Genomic DNA, 22,188 nt, shown 5'->3' on the forward strand with positions numbered 1-22,188 from the left:
TCTCCCAATCCAGGTAGATGCAGCTAGACACAGGTATAATACAGGAAACACAATTTTTTCTGTAAGCTAATTCACTTGAATGTATACTTAACATTAGATACTAGTGAGTTCACACTGACGTAGACAGTTGCAACCTTAGATATATTCTTTATTTTTAGGTCCTGAACAATCGCTAGTCACTACACACGAGCGAGAAACATGTTGACCGATTAGAGCACAAACTGAATCGTGATTCGTAATTGAAAGCATAATATTCCAGCGAGTACCGGTCAGTCTTATTTTTAATTAGAGTAGGGGACCCTCAGAATGAATTTGTTCCAGGTACTTGTAGCTTTATTTTAACCCACACTAACACGTCTACGATATTCTGGCCCCACACCCGCACTTCACCTAATGGCAGTTGGAAAGAAGATCTCTGCCAAAGAGCCCCTCTTTGAGGTGACGCCCGTTGGGTGTTGTACCGCCGACCCAACGAGGAGCAGCCCAGATGATGAAGCATGACACCTGAAAGGGTGTGTGAGGGCATTACATCCAACAAAATGGATGCCCAACCGTAGGACTCCACGAGATCCTACAACATCCTACACACTACTGTGACACGTACATTCCTAAAACTCGAGGAACAGCCCAGCCTTCTTTGTTCTCACTCATTACCTTAGGGCACTTGCTGAGGCTGGACCTACCACTCATTAGGAGTGGTGATTGCCCTTCTCATAATACCTCTCCCTCTTGTTATAAATTGTCCCTGGAATCGCCATCTCATCCTTAAGAAAATCCATATAGGATGAGAGTGTAGGTGTGGCCCAGATCAATCACCAGTAAAGAATGGGCATAAGACCTACTTTCTCCCAGATTGGTCCTTAAATCCAAGATAAATCTCAGGAGGACTAATGGTGTACTACTAAGAAGGCCTAATAAATGAAATACATAAAACAATAGTCTGAGCCTTGTAGGCTATGGATGTTTTTATAAACCCAGAGTTCCGAACAATGCATTGCAGTTCCCAGTATCTGTGCCTTATAAATTGCACAACTGGCGAGATTGGACAATGTCTTTTTTTTTAACTCTGAGTAACTCCCCAATACGCTGCACAACTTTAAGTCTCCTATTTTCTATGTGATTACACCAGTACATACCTTCACTAAGGGACAACCCCAAATAGTTAAAAACTTTAGCTCTCTCTAGAGGGACACCTAGAGGCTTAGGATTGGGTATTGTTGATTGGCCTGGGTTTAATATCATAAATTGAGATTTCTCAACATTTATTTCTAGGCTCCACAGTGCACAAAATCGCTCAAAGTCACATAGTATATTCTGAAGGCCCATAGGGGATTTAGAGATTAATAGGGTATCATCTATGAACTTTTGGGCCAGGACCCTAGTGTTTGCCAATATAGGTGCGTCCCGATCACAATTAATCAGGAATTAAATTAAGTCATTCGTGTACAATGAAAACAGGGTGGGACCGAGCACACATCCCTGCCTCACTGCACAATCCATGGAGAAAGGGGCTGTTAAGTTGCCTGATGTTCCGCACCGCACTTGTGCATAATTTCTCTTCCGGGGCCTGATTGAGATAGCTAGAAGATCCGAGGGGACACCCATATCAGACAAAACTTGCTAGAGGTTATATCGTGTCACCATATCAAAAGCTGAACGAAAATCAACAAAAACAATGTGAAGGCTGCCGCCATCCAACACCACAAATGTCCAATAAATTAGCAAAAGAAGGAAGACTTGATCAATTGCAATAACACCCTTTCTGGAACTTGTTTGGAAAGGGGTTAAAACTTTTGGATCCTCCATTCAAAAATGTATCCAATTTAAAATGATGGTGCCAAAAAGCTTTTTAGAGCAATCTATTAAGCTAATTGGTCTGTATTTACTTGGATCCTCTAGGAAACCCTTTTTATGTATGGGGAGAATTTCAGCCCCTGTCCTTGTTGTGGGAATAACTGCTCCATTTAAAATGTCATTAAACAGTACCGTAAAATAGGGAGCCCACACATCCTGATTTTGCCTATAGAGGTCTCTATGGATTTTGTCCAATCCTGGAGCTTTATTGCAACCTAATTTACTAAATGATGTATTAACTTCGGATCACTGAAATTATATCGACCCCAAAAATATCGAGATACAATAATATCGCTGATAAAATATCGATGGACAAAATATCGATTGGCTATCTTCAAACAGGTAAGTACTAAAATATCGACTCTAAAATATCGAGTTACAAAAATATAGACTGTCAAAATATCGTTTTTTTAAATGTCTTTAAATTAAGTTAAAATTAATGTAATAATAAATATATTTAATATAAACGTACTTAAAATTATGAAATAAATGTTATATTAATAAATAATTATTGTAAATTAAAAAAATATATAACAAAAATAGTACATATATATATATATATATATATATATTTAAAAACATATTATTAAATAAACATATATCATATTTTTACCGTAGCATAGCAAAATGGTTCAAATGTATTGTAACAACTCTAGTGAATTCAACAGTAGCAAAAGCGTTGGATAGCGTAGGGGTAAAATTTACTATTCCCACTCCAGTGGGTGCAACAGTAGGGAAAGCGTTGGATAGCGTAGGGGTAAAAATTACTATTCCCACTCCAGTGGGTGCAACAGTAGGGAAAGCGTTGGATAGCGTAGAGGTAAAAATTACTATTCCCACTCCAGTGGGTGCAACAGTAGGGAAAGCGTTGGATAGCGTAGGGGTAAAAATTACTATTCCCACTCCAGTGGGTGCAACAGTAGGGAAAGCGTTGGATAGCGTAGAGGTAAAAATTACTATTCCCACTCCAGTGGGTGCAACAGTAGGGAAAGCGTTGGATAGCGTAGGGGTAAAAATGACTATTCCCACTCCAGTGGGTGCAACAGTAGGGAAAGCGCTGGATAGCGTAGGGGTAAAAATCACTATTCCCACTCCAGTGGTTGCAACAGTAGGGAAAGCGTTGGATAGCGTAGGGGTAAAATTTACTATTCCCACTCCAGTGGGTGCAACAGTAGGGAAAGCGTTGGATAGCGTAGGGGTAAAAATTACTATTCCTACTCCAGTGGGTGCAACAGTAGGGAAAGCGTTGGATAGCGTAGGGGTAAAATTTACTATTCCCACTCCAGTGGGTGCAACAGTAGGGAAAGCGCTGGATAGCGTAGGGGTAAAAATTACTATTCCCACTCCAGTGGGTGCAACAGTAGGGAAAGCGCTGGATAGCGTAGGGGTTACAATTGCTATTCCCACTCCAGTGGGTGCAACAGTAGGGAAGGCACTGGATAGCGTAGGGGTAAAGATTACTATTCCCACTCCAGTGGGTGCAACAGTAGGGAAAGCATTGGATAGCGTAGGGGTTAAAATTACAATTCCCACTCCAGTGGATGCAACAGTAGGGAAAGCGTTTGATGGCGTAAGGGTTAAAATTACTATTCCCACTCCAGTGGGTGCAGCAGTATGGAAAGCGCTGGATAGCGTAGGGGTAAAAATTACTATTCCCACTCCAGTGGGTGCAACAGTAGGGAAAGCGCTGGATAGCGTAGGGGTAAAAATTACTATTCCCACTCCAGTGGGTGCAACAGTAGGGAAAGCGCTGGATAGCGTAGGGGTTACAATTGCTATTCCCACTCCAGTGGGTGCAACAGTAGGGAAGGCACTGGATAGCGTAGGGGTAAAGATTACTATTCCCACTCCAGTGGGTGCAACAGTAGGGAAAGCATTGGATAGCGTAGGGGTTAAAATTACAATTCCCACTCCAGTGGATGCAACAGTAGGGAAAGCGTTTGATGGCGTAAGGGTTAAAATTACTATTCCCACTCCAGTGGGTGCAGCAGTATGGAAAGCGCTGGATAGCGTAGGGGTAAAAATTACTATTCCCACTCCAGTGGGTGCAACAGTAGGGAAAGCGTTGGATAGCGTAGGGGTAACAATTACTATTCCCACACCAGTGGGTGCAACAGTAGGGAAAATGATGGATAGCATAGGGGTAAAAATTACTATTCCCACTCCAGTGACTGCAACAGTAGAAAAAGTAAACACTTCATAAATAAGTATAATTAATAGAAATATTATTACCAATTAAATGTAATTTCCAATACCAATTACTTTTATTTAGCAATTATTTTTTATTTAATGGACAATTCTTAATTGATTAACAATTTTTTTTTAATTTACATTATTAATTAATTATTATTAAATTACTTCCCACCCTATCCCCCTATAAACTCACAACCCACTACAGAAAATAATTTACTAAATATTAATTATTTATCAATAACATATTTATAATTAATTACCAATTATATATTAATTAATTACCAATAATAAATATTTTACAATTATTATTAATTTACATAATTAATTAAATATAATTAAATTACTTCCCACCCTATTCCCCTATAAACCCACAACCCGCTACAGAAAATATTTTACTAAAAAATAATTATTTATCAATTAATTAATTAATATTAATTACCAATTATATTTTAATTAATTACCAAATATTAATTAATTAACAATTATAAATATTTTACATAATTATTTAATTATATTTAAATTACTTCCCACCCTATTCCCCTATAAACCCACAACCCGCTACAGAAAATCATTTACTAAAAATTAATTATTGATCAATTAATCAATCATTATTAATTACCAAATATATTTTAATTAATTAACATTGAATAATTAATTAACAATTACAATTATATTACAGATTTAATTAATTATATTTAAATTACTTCCCACCCTATTCCCCTATAAACCCACAACCTGCTACAGATTTATATTACACAATTATTAAAAACTTACCTTTTTTCGATATTTTTGTTGTCTATATTCTATCTAGTCGATATTATGTCTAGTCTATATTTTTGATTCGATATTTTGGCTATTAATATCGATATTACTAGATATTTTTGTATTCTATATTATGTCTGGTCGATATTTTGTCTAGTCTATATTTTTACCTCGATATTATATCCAGTCGATATTTTTGAATAGATATTATGTCTGTTTACCATTAACTTCCTCCAGGGAAATATATGTAAACATTTTTGACTGTGGCAGATCCCATCCTTCCTTTAGTCAATTTTCAAGCAAAGTTAACCGCTGGGAGGAATCACCACCACCCTACAGTGAATAAAATTCTGAAAATGTGTTACCCAGTTGATAGCAGATATAAGGCATATAGGTGAACCTACTCTACCTTCACTGCTCAACGAAACCAAATTACAGAAGTTGTACTGGTCTTTATCAAGAACTGAAGTTAACATAAGCTTCCAATGTTCCATATCCCAAACCTCTCTGGCCCTTTTAATGTTAGGTTTGTGCTGTGACCCCCGTTCCTGTTTCTTAATGGCCAAAAATAGGGCATATCTGCAATCCTTACAATCCACGTTATACCACAACTGTGCAGGGGGAGGTTTGCGGGATTTCCTAGCTTCTACAAAGACTAAAGCCCACAGATCATTAAACAACTTGTTATGCATTTGAGAGATGGATGATGAATACCTCTACCCTTCACCATCCCATCCCAAATCGAGTATCTCACATAAACTTAAAGTTACACAGGAATATATTTTACCCAATTGTACCTCTGAGTGCTTCATACCTGCCCATTTCTCTCAGTGCATATTACTAGATACAACTATATTCGGATCATTATTATCCTCTTGGAGAGACTTCAGCCCTAATATCGTAAGATCAGTTTCAAGTGGAAGGGCATTATGGTCGCTCTCTAACCAAACTACCAACATGAAGTCAATAAGGGAAGACCATAATCGTAGATCTATTATAATATAGTTAATAAGATTAGTACTAAGTGGTCTATTGGAAGTGTGTTTCCCCATACTGCCTGAGAGAGATCTCCCCTTCACAGTTCAAAGGCCTGCATTTGATGTCAGGGAATTATTTTGGAGAGCTAGTGATGTCCATTTCTTAAGGGCTGCCAGGGACAACATAGGGTTGCCCCACACAATGTCTTCTTCATATGAGCCATCTCCACCTTGATCACACAAGGGTTCAAACTGGTAATTAAAATCATCACCAGTTATTTTAGAGCAAGCCATGGTGCAGCAATCATATGGGAGAATTGCAAATCCAAAGTGTGTAATTTGTAGGCTGCACCTTCTGGTCTAAGGTTGACATTATATATGTACACTATACTAGCTAGGTTAGTGATGGACACACATGGAATGTCAGGTGAGGCCACTGAAACCTCTGTGAGTTCCCCTAATACATTTGAACAAACACAGGTGGTCAGCCCTCCTGATGGTCTTCCCCTACCATTTGAGGCCCCTTCTTTACTAAAATGTACATAGCCAGCCCTACGTAGTAGTTTGAGCACCCGGTTTCCTGGAGTAAACAAATGCTATGTTGAACAATAAAAGTAGCCAAGTCAGGAATGTTAAATGTATTGTTTAGTCCAGCAATATTCCATGATAATAACTTGGGGTTGCCACAGGGAGCTTGGAAACATTTTTGCCACATAAGCGCAAGCATTCATATCATTAGAACCCCAGCTTCCATCTGACAAAACTGCATGTGGATGCATGTTTGAACAGCTATCAACAACATTAGACCTACCTATTGAATTTACGAGGTCTATTTGCACACCCTTCCCAGGCAATTCCTGTTGGTCACGGCCTTCACTATGACCATGGGGGAATTCGATCTCATGAGTTCTGGAGCTGGGATACTGGATTGTCCCACCTTCCACCTTACCACTACCTATCAGTTCCGCATATAACCTGTTACCCTCCACTGAAGGATTAAATCCCTCATGGCACACTCCCTAAGAAATAACAACCCAACTGCCCACTATAACTTCGGCATCTTTTAACTTAGAGATATACAGCCTCTCTAGGACAATGTAGTTTTATTCCAGTCAATCAACTCCATCTAAAACATCAAATTGATTTGATGTAGTGATGTTAAAACCAAAAGGGCCCTTACAAATATTCCTTAGGGCTCCAATAGGACTAGGTGCAAAATTGAATCAATGGTCATTGAATTGACCTACGTTTAGAGGTTTGTAAAAGTATGCTTAAGGCACCAGCTCAATTTTAGACTCTGTTGCGGGGCTCTGCTGTGGAACACATAATAATTTGTGAACAATTCAGGGAGATCTGAAATTCATAATTATACTGTCACCTCCTAACGATTTAGCCCCCTTCCCCAGCCAGCTCACTCTCCTTATTAAGAAAATCTCCACTGCCAAAGAGGGAGGGAACTGCCTGTGTTGCCCCTACCAATTAAGACATTTGATAACTCTACTTGGCCCTCCTTCTGATCTGCCCACAGTTCAGGAACTTTGAGTAGCACAAGTACATAGGGGCATGTGGCAGGTGGTGAATCTATTACTGGGAGACCCTTTGAGTTGTCAGAGGCATTAGGAATTGTTTTTCTCATCTGTCCACACCATGAATGGTGGGAGCAGGAGGTGGGTCAACGTCAAAGTGCAAAGTGCACATAACTCCAGACTCTTGTCCACTCGATTGTGAGACGCGGCTAGCGATTGCTACTCCAGGCATATCCCTCTTCTAAACCTGTGAGGAAATGCTGGGCCTGTTTGCACAAGATGAATGACATTCAAGAGGTGGAGAATGGGCACCAACAGCCCAGTTTACTAAAGAGTTGGCCGAGCTAATTTTGCTCACAGCTGAGCTATCTAGAAGTTTTTCAATAGATGATGACTGCAAGTTCCTTAGTAAGTATGTCTGATTTTCCCATAAAATGGTTCCATAAGTGATACCGCCCAGGGAAGAGTACCTTTATGTCATTTGCTAGAACATTTGGTCAGGGGCATCAGTACTAAAGGGATCAGTTGTTGGCCTAGCAGAATCTAGTCTAAGCTGGACAGTGCAATTCTCCCATTGTCTTCTAGCAACTCAAGTTGATCTTGCATTCATATTGTTCCTAGTACCAGAGTCCCAGACGCAAGTGAGGGAGCTTGAACACCGGGGTCTATATCGGCCACTAACTTTGATCCCTCCAAGGAGACCTTCGTATCATCAACACAGAAGGTATCCAATAGTAGGGGAGTCCTACTACAACCATTTGCAGGTGTACCCATGGATGATTAGTTCAATTTCCGTCAAAATTATGCCCATGGCCCGCTGGAGTATTTTATCAATGCTTTTTGTCCTCTTCTGAGAATGAAGCTGCAACAAAGCCACTTACCTTTTGCCCATGTTGAGGCTCACAGAGAATATCAAGGGGGATACTACAAAAACATAGGATGAAGGCAATAGAGGCAACAGAGGAAACCGGAATGTGGACTGGCGCGGTCACTGATGCAGCAACAAGGCAGGCTGGGGCTTGTAGTTTGGCCCAACCCCTCTGGCTCACAACCCGGTGCCAAAAATAGACACCGCCTGCACGGTCACTGATGCTGCAGCTGCAGCAAGGCAGTCTTGGGATTGTATTTTGGCTTGACCCCTCTGGATACTCTCCAACTATTCTTTATTTGCCCTATTCCTCCACAATCATCTTCCACAGTGAGTTACTCACTAAGTTGCACCCAGGAGGGTCGGGTGTGTGTGAAATTGCCGGATGCCCAACAGTTTGTTGAATGGATGCAGGTGCCGCCATTGGGGCAGGCGCTGCTCTGGAGCAGGAAGAGTGTCGAACAGCCACGCTCAGCCCAGGCTTTCACGTCCCTCCACTTGCACTGCTGCCCCACCGAGACAAGAATGCACCAGTTTTCTGGTATCATGCGATCAGCACAGTTGGTAATATGGCCCATTATTTTTTTAAAAAATGGTTTACAGCTTTCCAGAAGCAGCCAGCTAAGAAACCAGGGGGCATATTACCAACGTTTAGCGATATTTACCACTAACGATGCTTAGCAACGAATTTTTTAATGCTAAGCATCACCGGAAATTATTGCAGAGATAACTTGCTATTAGCAAGGTTTATCTCAGTAGTGATAAAAATCCTTGCGCTAACTGCCAATTGAGAGATTATCTCTGGAAAACCAACGATAATCTCCCGAACTTTGGCGTTAGCTTGATAATAGGGGCTCACAAACTTAGCCATGATATCCACCTTCCATAGGATATCATGGCTAAGTCAGGAAAATACCAGGTGTAAAAAAAAGCAGTGCTAACCGCGGTTAGCGCTGCTTTTTTTATCACTAACAGGGTTAGCGAAATCCTTGATAATAGGAGAAATGTCGCTAAACAACATTTCTCCTATTATTTTTCTCTGGAACGCCCCCTTTGCATCTCATTAGAGATGCAAGGGGAAGCGTAGAGAAAAAGGGGGCTAACATGCGAATTTTCGTGTTAGCACCCTGTTGCTAATAGGGAGATAATTTTATCTCCGCTTTCTTGGCTTTTAAAGCCAAAAAAGCGGAGATAAATCCCTTGATAATATGCCCCCACTTTCCTACAGACAAGGAACAAACATCCACAAAGAAGCCTGTGTTGCAGAGAGCTTTATGACCAACACTCTAATCAATTCCATGAATACTATAAGAAGAAAATGTAAGAACAAAAATGACCAGCGGAAAACTAATAAGATTGGAGTTCCAAGGATCGTAGGTCATACCCATCAATAAGCCAATGGGCCTTGTCCGGCGTCTTTCCAGCGATGATGGGTAAAGATGACCCCACCCTTGGCCTAGGTTTCGCCAGGGTGCATTCCTCACGTGTCCCACACAGCAGGGTGAGAGGTTGTTCTGTGTAACGCTCAATAAGTGGTGATAGGGGCCTGACAAGGATGGCTTGTGGGGCAAGAAGTCTCTCCTAGATCTCCCCTCCAACATGATCACAACTCTGCAGTCTTGGCACCCCTTTGTCTTTCCCTTTCATTGTCATCCATTCTTAAATTCATTCATCCACCAGCTTCTCACCCATCCACCTATTCATTTATTAAGCCATGCAGTCATGTGTCCAAGTGACATCAATCCATCGAAGGATTGGACAAGGTTCAATAATGAAAAATGTGCTGAAAAACACACCATATGTGCAATTTTTTAAAATGCATTTCTTTGGGGAGAAGCCCCACCTTTTTGCAGTGGTCAGACTCGCTTGCTGTCTTCACCTGCTATGTGCAGTTTGACAGTTGGTCAGACAAAGTTGGCCAAGGCTTCTTTTGGTTTCCAGTCAAGCCTTGGTATTGCCCAGAGAGAAGGTAATTATACAACGGCGTTACTGATAAGCTGCTGATGCTCGGATCTGTACATCACAGCGAGTTGCCTGCTGGCCTTTTTCCCGTGCCCTAAAATGAAAAACGAGGGCTGGAATGATTTGGACTTGCACTTGCTGTTATTGAAGAGGGCTATTGCAACGGGCGAGAAATCCTCAACTGCAACTTCTCTTTGTCAGTGGAAAAAATGGGTTGAAAAATGGCCAGAGCACTGGAGTATGTCTCCACACAGGGAGGTAAGTAGAGGGCAACGAGGAGAACAGTAGCGCAAGTGGCTTAAATGTTACTTTTGTTGTTTGTTTTTGATTATAGAATTGATAGTACACCGAAAAGCGGAGATATTGTACCCTACTCAGATTCTAAGTAATACTCCAGAGAGTGTAAATAAATACACTTTCTGAAACAGTGGTATCCGAAGCAGGGCCCGCATTGGGGTGCTGCACATTACCACATGAATCCCAGCAATGAGGTGCTGCGCATTCCTACAGAAATAACAGGAATGGGTTTGATTATTTCTCCTTCATACTGGGAAGGGACACATTCCAGTTGCCTACTCCTTCTGGTGATACTCGGTAACCACTTTATATTGCCTCGTAATACCAGCCAAGGTTAAATATACATATTTTTTAATTACATACAGAGAGGCGTATTTATCATTGTACTGCATCGCCCTTGTGCCACACAAGGGGGCGCAAGGGCAACGTAACGATAAAGGCAGATGGACCTGGATGGCTTGATAAATCAAAAGTAATGCAACACAGTGCAAATCACTGCCTTGCGTTACTCTGCATCAGGGATGTTGCTGTGGGTGTTCTAATGGCACTTTCACAGATTTACCGTTAGTGGTAGACCTGGAAATGTTTTGAAATGCTATGCAACCCCAGCTGAGGCTTAATGAGGAAAATGTCTTTATTTATCCTCGTTTTTTCCTCATTTAGAAAGAGGAAAATGCCTCAGAGGATTTTTTTTGTGCAGGATGGTGTACCTTCCTGCACAAAACAATTCTGCTTACAGAGCAGGCTCCCTCGCACCATGGTGCAAGGGTGCTGTTTTGACTCTAGGCAGCAAAGAGGGTGCCTGTGCAAGGAAAGGACAGGAATGCGCCTTATGGTGTTAAGTAGGGCGCATTCATGCCCTTTCCCTTTCAAGCAGTGCAGCAAGGTGGTTTGCCGCGTTGGACTGCATGATTGATAAATGTGCTCCAAAGGATTTATAGATCATGCAGCTTTACTTGAAACAAGTTAATTATCCTAATGATGTAAGTGGTTTATACCGACTGCTCCTAGACATTATTAATTGATTACCGGTTTGCACTAAAGACTAGTTATGTCTCAAACTGCAGTGTAAAAAATAATAGATGCCAATAAAGTAGATCTAGCAAAAATATGAAGCAACTAGCAACTGTTTATGTGCAACCCAATGATTGTCAGCGTAAGGATCTAAGTGACATTTTATTTTATTTTAACAGAGGAACAGATGGAATATTATCAGGTTTGCTCAATTTCGTACTGAGCATAATTAATCAGCTGCTTAACGTTCTTAACGGGATAATGAAGGAGCTACTCAAAAAGTTGGTGAGTCACTATCTGAAAGCATACTTTGTTCAAACTTATATTGCACAGTTTCTTTTCAATCAATGTATGACATTTCTGTTGTTTTTTATTATTGGTAAATACTAATGCAACCAATTTGTAGAAAGAGGGGCCACTTTATTGCAAAAATATTTGTGTAGACTCAAAGATTCTTGTCATCCATAGTGAAGCACACATTTTAAGACCAAAGTTTGCGATTTATTGGAAATATTCAATGCTCCAGGTTTGCTAAAAAAATCTTTAAACACAAGGCAGGTTCCCGTTAGAAACCCAGGCGAGCCTGCCCCATTTCTACCACCTCAGCACCATTCATAGTTGTAGAAACTATTGTTTCAATGTTACCTGTTCTTTGGTCTTCTGAATCTGATCAATCACTTTATTAGCAGGATAAGGTCTTCTGACATGGGCTACATGCTTGCATGTTGCAAAAGGAGTAAGAATGTCATCCATTTTGTCCTGCTTACATTACGTTTTGCTTGGTACTGTTGGTAAATGAGTCTGACTGTGCCCTGGGCTCTGCTTACCAGGCTCAGTGCCAATACTTTGCATATAAGGATATGCAAATTTAGTATAAATATAACTGGTACTGACAGCCTATCTGTAAGTCTCTTGTATATAATAGGGTCATGTAGATTTAGAGGCCCAGTAGACTTAATGCACTTAAGTGCACACTACTGTGGTGTATGCTGTCAAATTAAAGGCTGCAATGCCTTTCAGGATGTCCTTAGCTTAAATGTATAGGCAAATTCGACTTTGGATTTAAAGGCCCTTCCAAGGTATCAAATGACTTTATTTCTACATATGCTTCCCCCTGAAGGTCTTCCTTAGGTGGACCAAGGGTACAGTGCCTTGTAACTATAAGCAGGGACATTATAAAATACGTTTTAATAGCCCTGGTGATGGAAAAACTGCCAATTCAGTTTTCACTGCTGTAGTGAATGGTTCCATAGGTTAACACTTAGATATTTTATTTAAGTATACATTTTGACAGGAGCTACCTAATAATACACTTCAAGGTATCTAAATATTGGTTAAGATAAATCCAACAACTTGTCACTGTTAGATCTATAATTAACTGCTACACAAAAGAGGGTATTAAACTTTCTATTCTGTTAGCCAAATCCTAGCTTTCCACCTGCCATCTCCTGATTGGCCCACCTTTTCCAGGCTAAGCCAGAACTACTTAATGAGGTGTGAAGGGTCCAGTCAGAGAAGACAATGGATTTCCTATGGGTGGAGAAATGTATCTGCAAAGCAAAAAGGCAGGAAGAGGGTGGGGAAGCCAAACTGGTCTTCATAGGGAGAATGACAATAAGGAACCAGAATACACCTAGCTACACATCCTGCACCCCTAGCTATTGAGACGCCTTAGTAATTAGATTAGTCAGTGGTTATGAGGGGTTTGATATTGAAACATAGCCACCCCAGTGGGTTACCTTTGCCAGATCTAACCCCAAAAGATAGACTTTCACCATGTTGGATTTTGAGAGAATAGCGCTTTCTGGGACAAGAATATGTCACATTTCGGAGGAAATGGTCATACACCTGGGTGGCACCCTGCATCCCATTGGTCAGGGGTGCCCCCTTGTGTGATGCCCAGAGATTGTGAATAAATATGGGGGAGCTGCTCATCTACTGGAATCTGGATCTGCACTCAAATGACTCAGCTCTGAAGGACTGTACCGGCTACACAATCTAGTGCTACAGCCCTAAAAACGTTGCCTTGTTTCGAGAAGGATTAAGGAGTGGACTCCTTGTGTGTTACAGTTTAATAGAGACTGTCTACATCATTTCCACCAAGAGTTCCCATCCTGGAGTGTGTCCAATGGACTTTTAAGGATTTAGCCAGGTGCATTGTGAGAATTGAAACCAAACATCCCAAGTACCATCTAGGAGATTTCAGACTGTTCAATTTATGTTTTGGACACTTTGAGCCCTCGTAAGAAACTTCAGGAAGTAGTTCTAGTTTGGTGAAGGTTAAGAACTTTAGGGCTCATTATGATGGCGAAAGGGCCTCCACCGCTGGGCCGGCGGTGTCGGTCCTTCCGCTATCATACAGAAATTTCCCACAGCCAAATTAGGGTGGCGGATGGAATCCTAAGGGTACTGAGGCGGACGGAAAGTCTGTCCGCCATGGTTCTGCAAGGTGGTCCTTTTCCGCCTGGCATGCGAAACCTGGAACCAGGGCAACATTACTGCGGTGCCGTGTAGGCACCGCAGTGGGGATTACAGTATTCCTTTCTGCATGTCTTTTTGCGGCTGATATCCCGCCGCAAAAAGACAGGTGGGGACTGGCTTTGGGGGCCCATTGTGGGCCCTCTCTGTGTGTGTCAGGGATACCTATGGTACCTAACTGCACTGCGTGCCAAGCACCACGTGATGCCTGCCACATAGTGCAGGGAAATGCTCCCCATTGCCATTTAACATTGCAGACAGTGCAGCAGCCAGCAGCACCGTACGCAATGTAAAAAGGCCAGGATGCGCCCGCCATTTTGGCGGGCACATCCTAATTGCACTGGTGGCACCGCCACATGTCTGGCGGGCGGTCCCAGCACCGCTATGATGGCGGGCGGACTGATGTCCACCCACCATCTGAACCCCTTTCTGTCAAAAAGCTCCATAGGTTACTGACTCAACACCGAGACTCAAGCGGCTAGCTTCAACTGCATCCCGGCCTAGATTTGTGGGTTATCCCGCTAAAAGAATGGACTTCCAGAATTCCAAGATTTGACCGAAGCCTGGCAGAGAAGCATTCCGACAACTGTGCATCAAAATTGGCCTGCTGGGGCGGACCGTTTAACATTGAGATCAAAATCCTTCATAAAAGTTTCAACGTTCATAGGTTAAATTTTGACCGAGGCCTCCTGCGTAGTATATCCCACCAGGCTCCATTGTGGTGACCAGATCTCAAAGTGGTGCTATAGGTTTTTATGTATTAGAAAGTGTTTATTCTTTAACAAATCATATCTCTGGTTCCCTGCAGATTTTTAATGTGTATTGTGCCTTACTTATTTATTGTATTGGTGTTTTTGAATGCTTTACACACCTGGCTCTTAAGTTACGCGTGCCTGCTTCTTGCCAGCTACCTGGGGTGGAGCAAGGGAAGAATTTTTTGAGACCATGACTGACCTTTTTAATGTGTTTGTGGCCTTACAACTACTGATAAGTCACTACTTTTCACTACTAATAAAACAATTTCCAACAATAAGTGTAAAGTTGGTAAGGCAGGTGTTCTCTAATTGGCACAGGTAGGCACCATTGTCCAAGTAGGGAGCCTTACTTCTAGTTAGGGTAAGGTGGATTCACACTTTAGATAACCCCTGAACACCCCCTTGGTAGCATGGCATGAGCAGACAGGCTTATCCCAAAGGCAATGAATAAACTACTTGTTCCAACACTTACAGTGACATAGAGAAAACAAAAACAAATGGACACCTCACCAGTTAAGAGAAATAAAGTATCTTTATCTAAATCAAAGAAGCCCAGAATGGCAAAAATCCAACATACATAACTAAAAAAATAACTCTAACTATGGATGCGTGTATTTTACACCAAGGTACCTGTAGGTGCGTCAAAGTTCATAAAGCCAAACAGCCGCAGACAAGGGAAGCATTGGAAAATACTGTGATGCGTCATTCCTGAGTCCTTGGTGAGGCGAGGAGACAGTTCTGCTGCACTCAGAAGAAGTGATGCATCGGATTGGGACTGTAGGAGCAAGTGAATCGTTAAAAGCCAAGCCAATTCTGTTTGGCGGATGAGACATGGAAAAACTAGGTACTATGCGTGACACAGCGTCACCCTTGGGACTCAGCGAGGCTTTGGGTCGTCCGGCCTCATTTTTGAGAGGCTCTGCACGGTTCAGCGATGCTTCGGCCAGTTTGTGAAGAGATTAGCTGCAAAACCCACTTCTGAGGCCCTGTAACGGGAAGGAGGCACTTCAGGCGAGGGTAGGAGTCATAGCAGCACCAGCAGAGTTGCAGGAAGTCTTTTATGTCCCTGAGACTTCAGAAGGCAAGCACACACATGCCCTTGTAGAACCTTCACAAGCAGGATACACAGCAAAATCCAGTCCTTTACCCTCTCCTTGGCAGAAACAGCAACTACAGGCCAACCCAGCAAAGCACACACAGCAAAGGGGCAGTCCTCCTTCTCACAATTCTCCAGCTCTTTTCTTTGGCAAGGGCTCCTCTTGATACTAGAGGTAATCGAATTCTCTGGTATTTAAGGTACAATACTTATACCCCATTTTGGCTTTGTTCTCTTTGTGGCAAGGGTCTCTGAGTCCGGTCAAATCTAGGTCTGCCCTCCCTCTCTGGTCCAGCTGGTGTACAACTGTTACCACTGATTTTTTACAACGGATTCCATGACCACTGATTTTTTACAACGCAGGTCATGTTACAACGGATCCTTTTACAACGCTATTCACTACAACGCAGGTACTATTACAACGCAATACCATTACATCGTAAGTATAATTATAGGTAAGTTTATCTTATTTAGGTTTAAGGGCTGGGTTTGGGTTTTGGGGTACAGGGGTAATATTAGGTTTTAGGGCTGGGTTTGGGTTTTGGGGTACAGGGGTATTTTTAGGTTTTAGGGCTGGGTTTGGGTTTTGGGGTACAGGGGTATTTTTAGGTTTTAGGGCTGGGTATGGGTTTTGGGGTACAGGGGTATTTTTAGGTTTTAGGGCTGGGTTTGGGTTTTGGGGTACAGGGGTATTTTTAGGTTTTAGGGCTGGGTATGGGTTTTGGGGTACAGGGGTATTTTTAGGTTTTAGGGCTGGGTATGGGTTTTGGGGTACAGGGGTATTTTTAGGTTTTAGGGCTGGGTATGGGTTATGGGGTACAGGGGTATTTTTAGGTTTTAGGGCTGGGTATGGGTTTTGAGGTACAGGGGTATTTTTAGGTTTAAGGGCTGGGTTTTGGGGTACAGGGGTAATATTAGGTTTTAGGGCTGGGTTTGGGTTTTGGGGTACAGGGGTATTTTTAGGTTTTAGGGCTGGGTTTGGGTTTTGGGGTACAGGGGTATTTTTAGGTTTTAGGGCTGGGTTTGGGTTTTGGGGTACAGGGGTACTTTTAGGTTTTAGGGCTGGGTTTGGGTTTTGGGGTACAGGGGTATTTTTAGGTTTTAGGGCTGGGTTTGGGTTTTGGGGTACAGGGGTATTTTTAGGTTTAAGGGCTGGGTTTGGGTTTTGGGGTACATGGGTACTTTTAGGTTTTTGGGCTGGATTTTGGGTTTGGGGGTACAGGGGTATTTTTAGGTTTTAGGGCTGGGTTTGGGTTTAGGGGTACAGGGGTATTTTTAGGTTTTAGGGCTGGGTTTGGGTTTTGGGGTACAGGGGTATTTTTAGGTTTAAGGGCTGGGTTTGGGTTTTGGGGTACAGGGGTAATATTAGGTTTTAGGGCTGGGTTTGGGTTTTGGGGTACAGGGTTATTTTTAATATATATTTACAATTTAAAAAATTAAAATTAATTTTATTAATATATGTTTTATTTTTTTAATAATAAATAATTTAAATTAATAATACATTAATAATTATTTACATTAAATATTAATTTTATTTACTTACCTGTAATTATACTTACGATGTAATGGTATTGCGTTGTAATAGTACCTGCGTTGTAGTGAATAGCGTTGTAAAGGGATCCGTTGTAAAATGACCTGCGTTGTAATAGATCCGTGGTCATGGTATGCGTTGTAAAAGGACCCGTTGTAACGTCATATATCCGGTCCAGCTTCACTACAAGGGGTGGAGATAGAATTGTGCAGAGGAGATACGGCCTATTCAGATGCAAGTGAAAACTCCTCCCACCACTCTAAATGCAGCCAAGGTCTTTTCAGCTCATCGCTGAGTCGCCCTGGAAAGACAGGAAACATCTCAACCTCCCTTGAGGCTGTCCACAGTTAATGCACATCCCCAGCCCCTGCCACTCCGATACAGACAGTGAATACACAAAGCAGCAGAGGCACACAGAATGGTTAGATGAGAAATTGCCTACTTTCTAAAAGTGGCATTTTCAACACACACACCTTAAAAACCATCTCTGCTAAAAAAATATGTTATTACATTCTGAGTTCAGTGAGCCTAAACTCCATTTCTCTATCTTATCCCTATGGAAAGTTGTACTCGTATGATGTTGTTACAAAGTAACTTCCATGTTAGCCCATGGGACAGATAGCCTTTCAATAGTGAAAAACCAAACACACAGTATTTCATTCATTCATTCATTCAGAAATCTTTATTCAGCTATATTCCAAGCCATAAAATAATACATTATAAAAACAAAGGATTTCTGATTCAGAAAAATAGACAGTATAAACAATATTTCTAGAAAAGAAAAAAGAGACAATTCATATCACCACCCTCGAGACAACAATAATTATACTGAGAAAAAAAATAATCTACATTCCTGATGCCATATGGCAACACTTTTAAAATATAAGTATATATATATATAGTACAATGATAAAATGCAATATGAGCTAATTTCCCAACAATATTTCTAGGTCGAACTGAAGTGGGGATACATCATAACCATCAGACAAAGAAATTAATTCTTTAAAAGCTGGAGATAATGCAAAGCTGCCTGGCATCTTCTTATTTTTTAAATGTTTTAAAAGTGGTTTTAAAAAATTGCGCCTTGGAGTAATATAACGATTGCAAAAGAACATAAAGTGCAATAGGCTCTGCTTCGATTTTGAATCACATGGGCAGACATCCAGTCCAGCATCTGTATAAGCATTTTGTGGATATGAAACACACAGATATGAGCTTCCAAACCTAAACCTTATAAGGTAATATAATTTGACCTGACTAAAGTAAAAAGAAAGGTAAGGTTCGGTCCCCGTTGTGCAAACCAAAAGTGAGTGGTTAAAAACCCTTCTTTTACCCATCTCCTGCATATCTCTTTCCAAGTATAGGTACACCATTTCTTTAACTTGGCACTTGGAATTTTAGCAGTATTAGCTGGGTTGTCGAAGCAATCTGACAAACCCAGGTTCCTCAGTTGGGATTTGACATAGGAGAGCCAAGGGATTTTGATTGCCCACTCTAGTTTTAAGCAATCTACAATAATGCCACGATTCAGGACTGTTTATTCTTTTGCCCAGATATTGTGCGACAGTAAAAGAGGTGCTAGTTGCGTTCGAAAGGATAGGGGGATCACACCAAATTTGCTATGGTACATTGTAGCAGGGGTGCTCCGTGGAAAGGTCAGTATGCGTTTCAAAAACGAGTTTTCCACTCGCAGAAGACCTAAAGTATTGCAGGTGCCCCAGACTCCTGCGCCATATAAAGCGGCAGCGCAAGTGCGAGCTTTATAAATCTCTATTATTGCATTTACAGGACGTGAGCCTAGCTTTTTGCTGAATCTAAAAATAGCTTCCAGGCTTTGATTAAAACCCCTAATCCTTGTCTCCATTAACTGCAGCCATGTGCTTTTTGATTCAAAGATGACTCCTAAGTAGGAAAAGGTGGGCACCTGAATCAATTTCTCGCTGTCTATAAAAAATATCTTTGCAATGGTAGGATGTTTACCCAGGACCATAATCGGAGATTTTGCAACATTAGTCTTGAGGCCTAAGTCACTCATGAAACTGTTAAAACCGATTAAAAGCCGTTGCAGCCCCACCCTGGTCGAGACATTAAAACACAGTCATCTGCATATAATAAAGCCGGTAATAGCCTACGGCCTATCTGGGGTGCGTCCACATGCCCATTTATAATAGAAGTTTCCAGATCATTTATGTACAAAATAAAAATGGGGCAAACACACAGCACTGGCGGACTCCACAACTCATTTTAATTGGAGCAGTAAGCTCCCGCCTGATCCGTATCGGACTCTCCCAGTGACCTCCCAATGCATAGCAGCTATAAATGCACAATTGGTGGTTCTATGCCCATCCCCAACCTCTTCTGCCAGAGCATTCCTCTCTGCACCCAGTCAAAGGCAGATGTCAGGTCCATAAACCCCAAATAAAGGTAACCCGGCTTGGCTAAAGTATATTTGCCTTTGACCAGGTCCAGATTAAGGCACTGTTCGACTGTCCCCAGGCCTCTCCTAAATCCATATTGAATGTCAGAGAGCTTACCATTCTCTGTTACCCAGGCCTCCAAGCTTTCTATGATTACTGTGCTCATGATCTTACAGTTGCAGTCAATCAAAGATATTTGCTGGTAGCATTTTAGGTTAGCCCTATTACCCTTTTTAAAGATGGGGACACACAGTATTTCACTATCAGGACATGTCACACACAACAGTACATGTCCTACCTTTCACATACACTGTGCCCTCCCCATGGGGGTACCTTAAGCCTACCATAGGGGTGCTTTACATGTAAGAAAAGATAATGTTGGGGCCTGGCAGGTGGGAGAACTTTCCAGGTCAACACGGCAGTTAACAACTGCGCGTGCTGACACTTCAATGGTAGGTCTGAGGCACATTTACAGGGCTACTCCTGTGGGTGCCACAATCAACGCTGCAAGCTCACTAGTAGCATTTGATGTACCCACCCTGGCACACTTGGTGCACTTTACTAGGGACTTGCCAGTAAATCAAATATGCCAATCATTGATAACCAATCATAATTACAATTTACACAGAGATCATATTCACTTTAGCACTGATTAGCGGTGCTAAAGTGGCCAAAGTCCTAAAACCAACAAAACAGGTCAGGAAAAATAGGACGAAGAAGCAAAACGGTTAGGGATAACTCTGCAAAAAGGGTCCTTTCGGACAGTAGGGATTAAATTCACTGTTATCACTTCTCACACATCCACACAAAATGTGTGGTGTCGAGCGGCAACCAAGACTAAGACACAATCATATTTCCTTTCCCAGTGGCATAATGAAAATTGAGGGGGCCCCCTGCAGGGTACGTGGGGGGGCCCCTCCGGGCTCAATCTGGAGCTCTCTAGCTGCAGTGCAGTGCTCAGGGGGCCCCCTGGAGGTTGGGCCCCCCCGAACCACGGGGACTGTGGGGGCCTGTGTTAAGGTAATTCAGACACACAGATGGTGATTTTAATAGCAATCCATCTGTTAAAGTAATTCATATATGGTGCCAAGTAATAAAGCATTTCTTATTGCTCTGAAAAATGTGTGTTATGTCGTGAGCCATGCTGGTGATTATAAAGGATGTTTTACCAGTTTAGCAAGGAACAATGAGTTAAAAAATATATTTTTTAAGTATATTATGTATTTTTCTGCTTTTGATAGTTAGTTTCTAAATGTGGCACTCTGCACCCTTTGTACCTTAACTCACTTTGAAAATTGGAAAAGGGTGAACGACATTGACTGGGTAATCCGTTATGTAGTGTACAGCACAAAGTTGGCCACCCTGAGTATATATACTTTCCGAATTTGTTTAGTGGAATTGTCATGCATGCTGTGTGGATACCATAGAAAGGTATTTATTTGTTTCTGTGAAGAGCAATTCATAGCTGTAAATGAACATTCATTGATGTCATAATACATTTGCAGGTTCAACATTTCTCATTAGGGCAAATCTATATTGTTTTGACTGAACCGTCATCGTTTACCGAACGCATATTCATATGAGTGAATGTCCATTTGTTTAGGATACATTCTATATACTCTCAAGAGTTGTTGGTTTATGGCTCTACACTAAACAAACTTGCAAGCCTGCATTTGGAATAGCTTTGTGAAATGCCGTGCATGCCATGGTACTTTAACATATTGAAATATTAATCAAACAAACGTTGACTTTAAAAAACATATTTGAATCTATTAAACTATTGTATTGAAGAATGTTCATCAAAGAGTTCTGGAGGACCCAGATGATCTCCATTCAAAGATTTCAAAAGTTATAGCTAAACAGATTTTGAAGTCTCTTTGAAAACTGTAGTGGCGCCATAACTGCAGTGGTACCATCGCATCACTGTCATATTTATGTGCAGTTCTATAACACAAACGTGCTGTCTGTCACAACACCTCCAAGCAGAGTGCATCATGCATGTGCTAGGATGGTCATGGTTAGATGGCTTCCGGATTCCAATTTGCCTCTTTATGGGAGGTAAATTCATACCACCGTTCCATGTGGTCCTCACCATGCAGCGTAGTTTGTCTAGCTTGTCTACAACCAAAAGCTCTCCGACTCCTTAGCTTTTGGTTGTGGAGATGTTGTGCTAGATGATACGTTTGTGTCCTGAATAGACTGGTGTACATGGTATATACAGCTGAAACATCAACAGTTAAATAAGGATCCTTTGACATTCAACCAGCTGAAGACAGGAATCAATGAACATTGATTTAACTGTTTATTTGTATGACATTTTGTGTCATTCCGGCTGTAAATATGTATTGTTGTAAATATTGTACAACAATGCACATTTGAGCACTGTACCATCTGCACTAACTTTGTTTATGTATGACATTTTTATTTATGAGGGCAGAAGACATTATGACAATCCCAG

General features: G+C 41.5%; 1 protein-coding gene across 2 annotated transcripts in view; it reads left to right on the top strand.

Annotated features, from left to right (window-relative positions):
- Positions 1–22,188, top strand: part of LOC147705961 (uncharacterized) — a 277,062-nt gene that overhangs the window by 135,823 nt on the left and 119,051 nt on the right. For both annotated transcript variants that reach the window (XM_086932425.1, XM_086932426.1), the window contains one exon: positions 11,633–11,738. In XM_086932425.1, the coding sequence (XP_086788551.1) occupies positions 11,633–11,738 (106 nt within the window). The remainder of the gene's footprint in view (positions 1–11,632; positions 11,739–22,188) is intronic.

This window comes from Lissotriton vulgaris, chromosome 7, assembly GCF_964263255.1.
Source record: "Lissotriton vulgaris chromosome 7, aLisVul1.2, whole genome shotgun sequence".
NCBI classification, from domain to species: Eukaryota; Metazoa; Chordata; class Amphibia; order Caudata; family Salamandridae; genus Lissotriton; species Lissotriton vulgaris.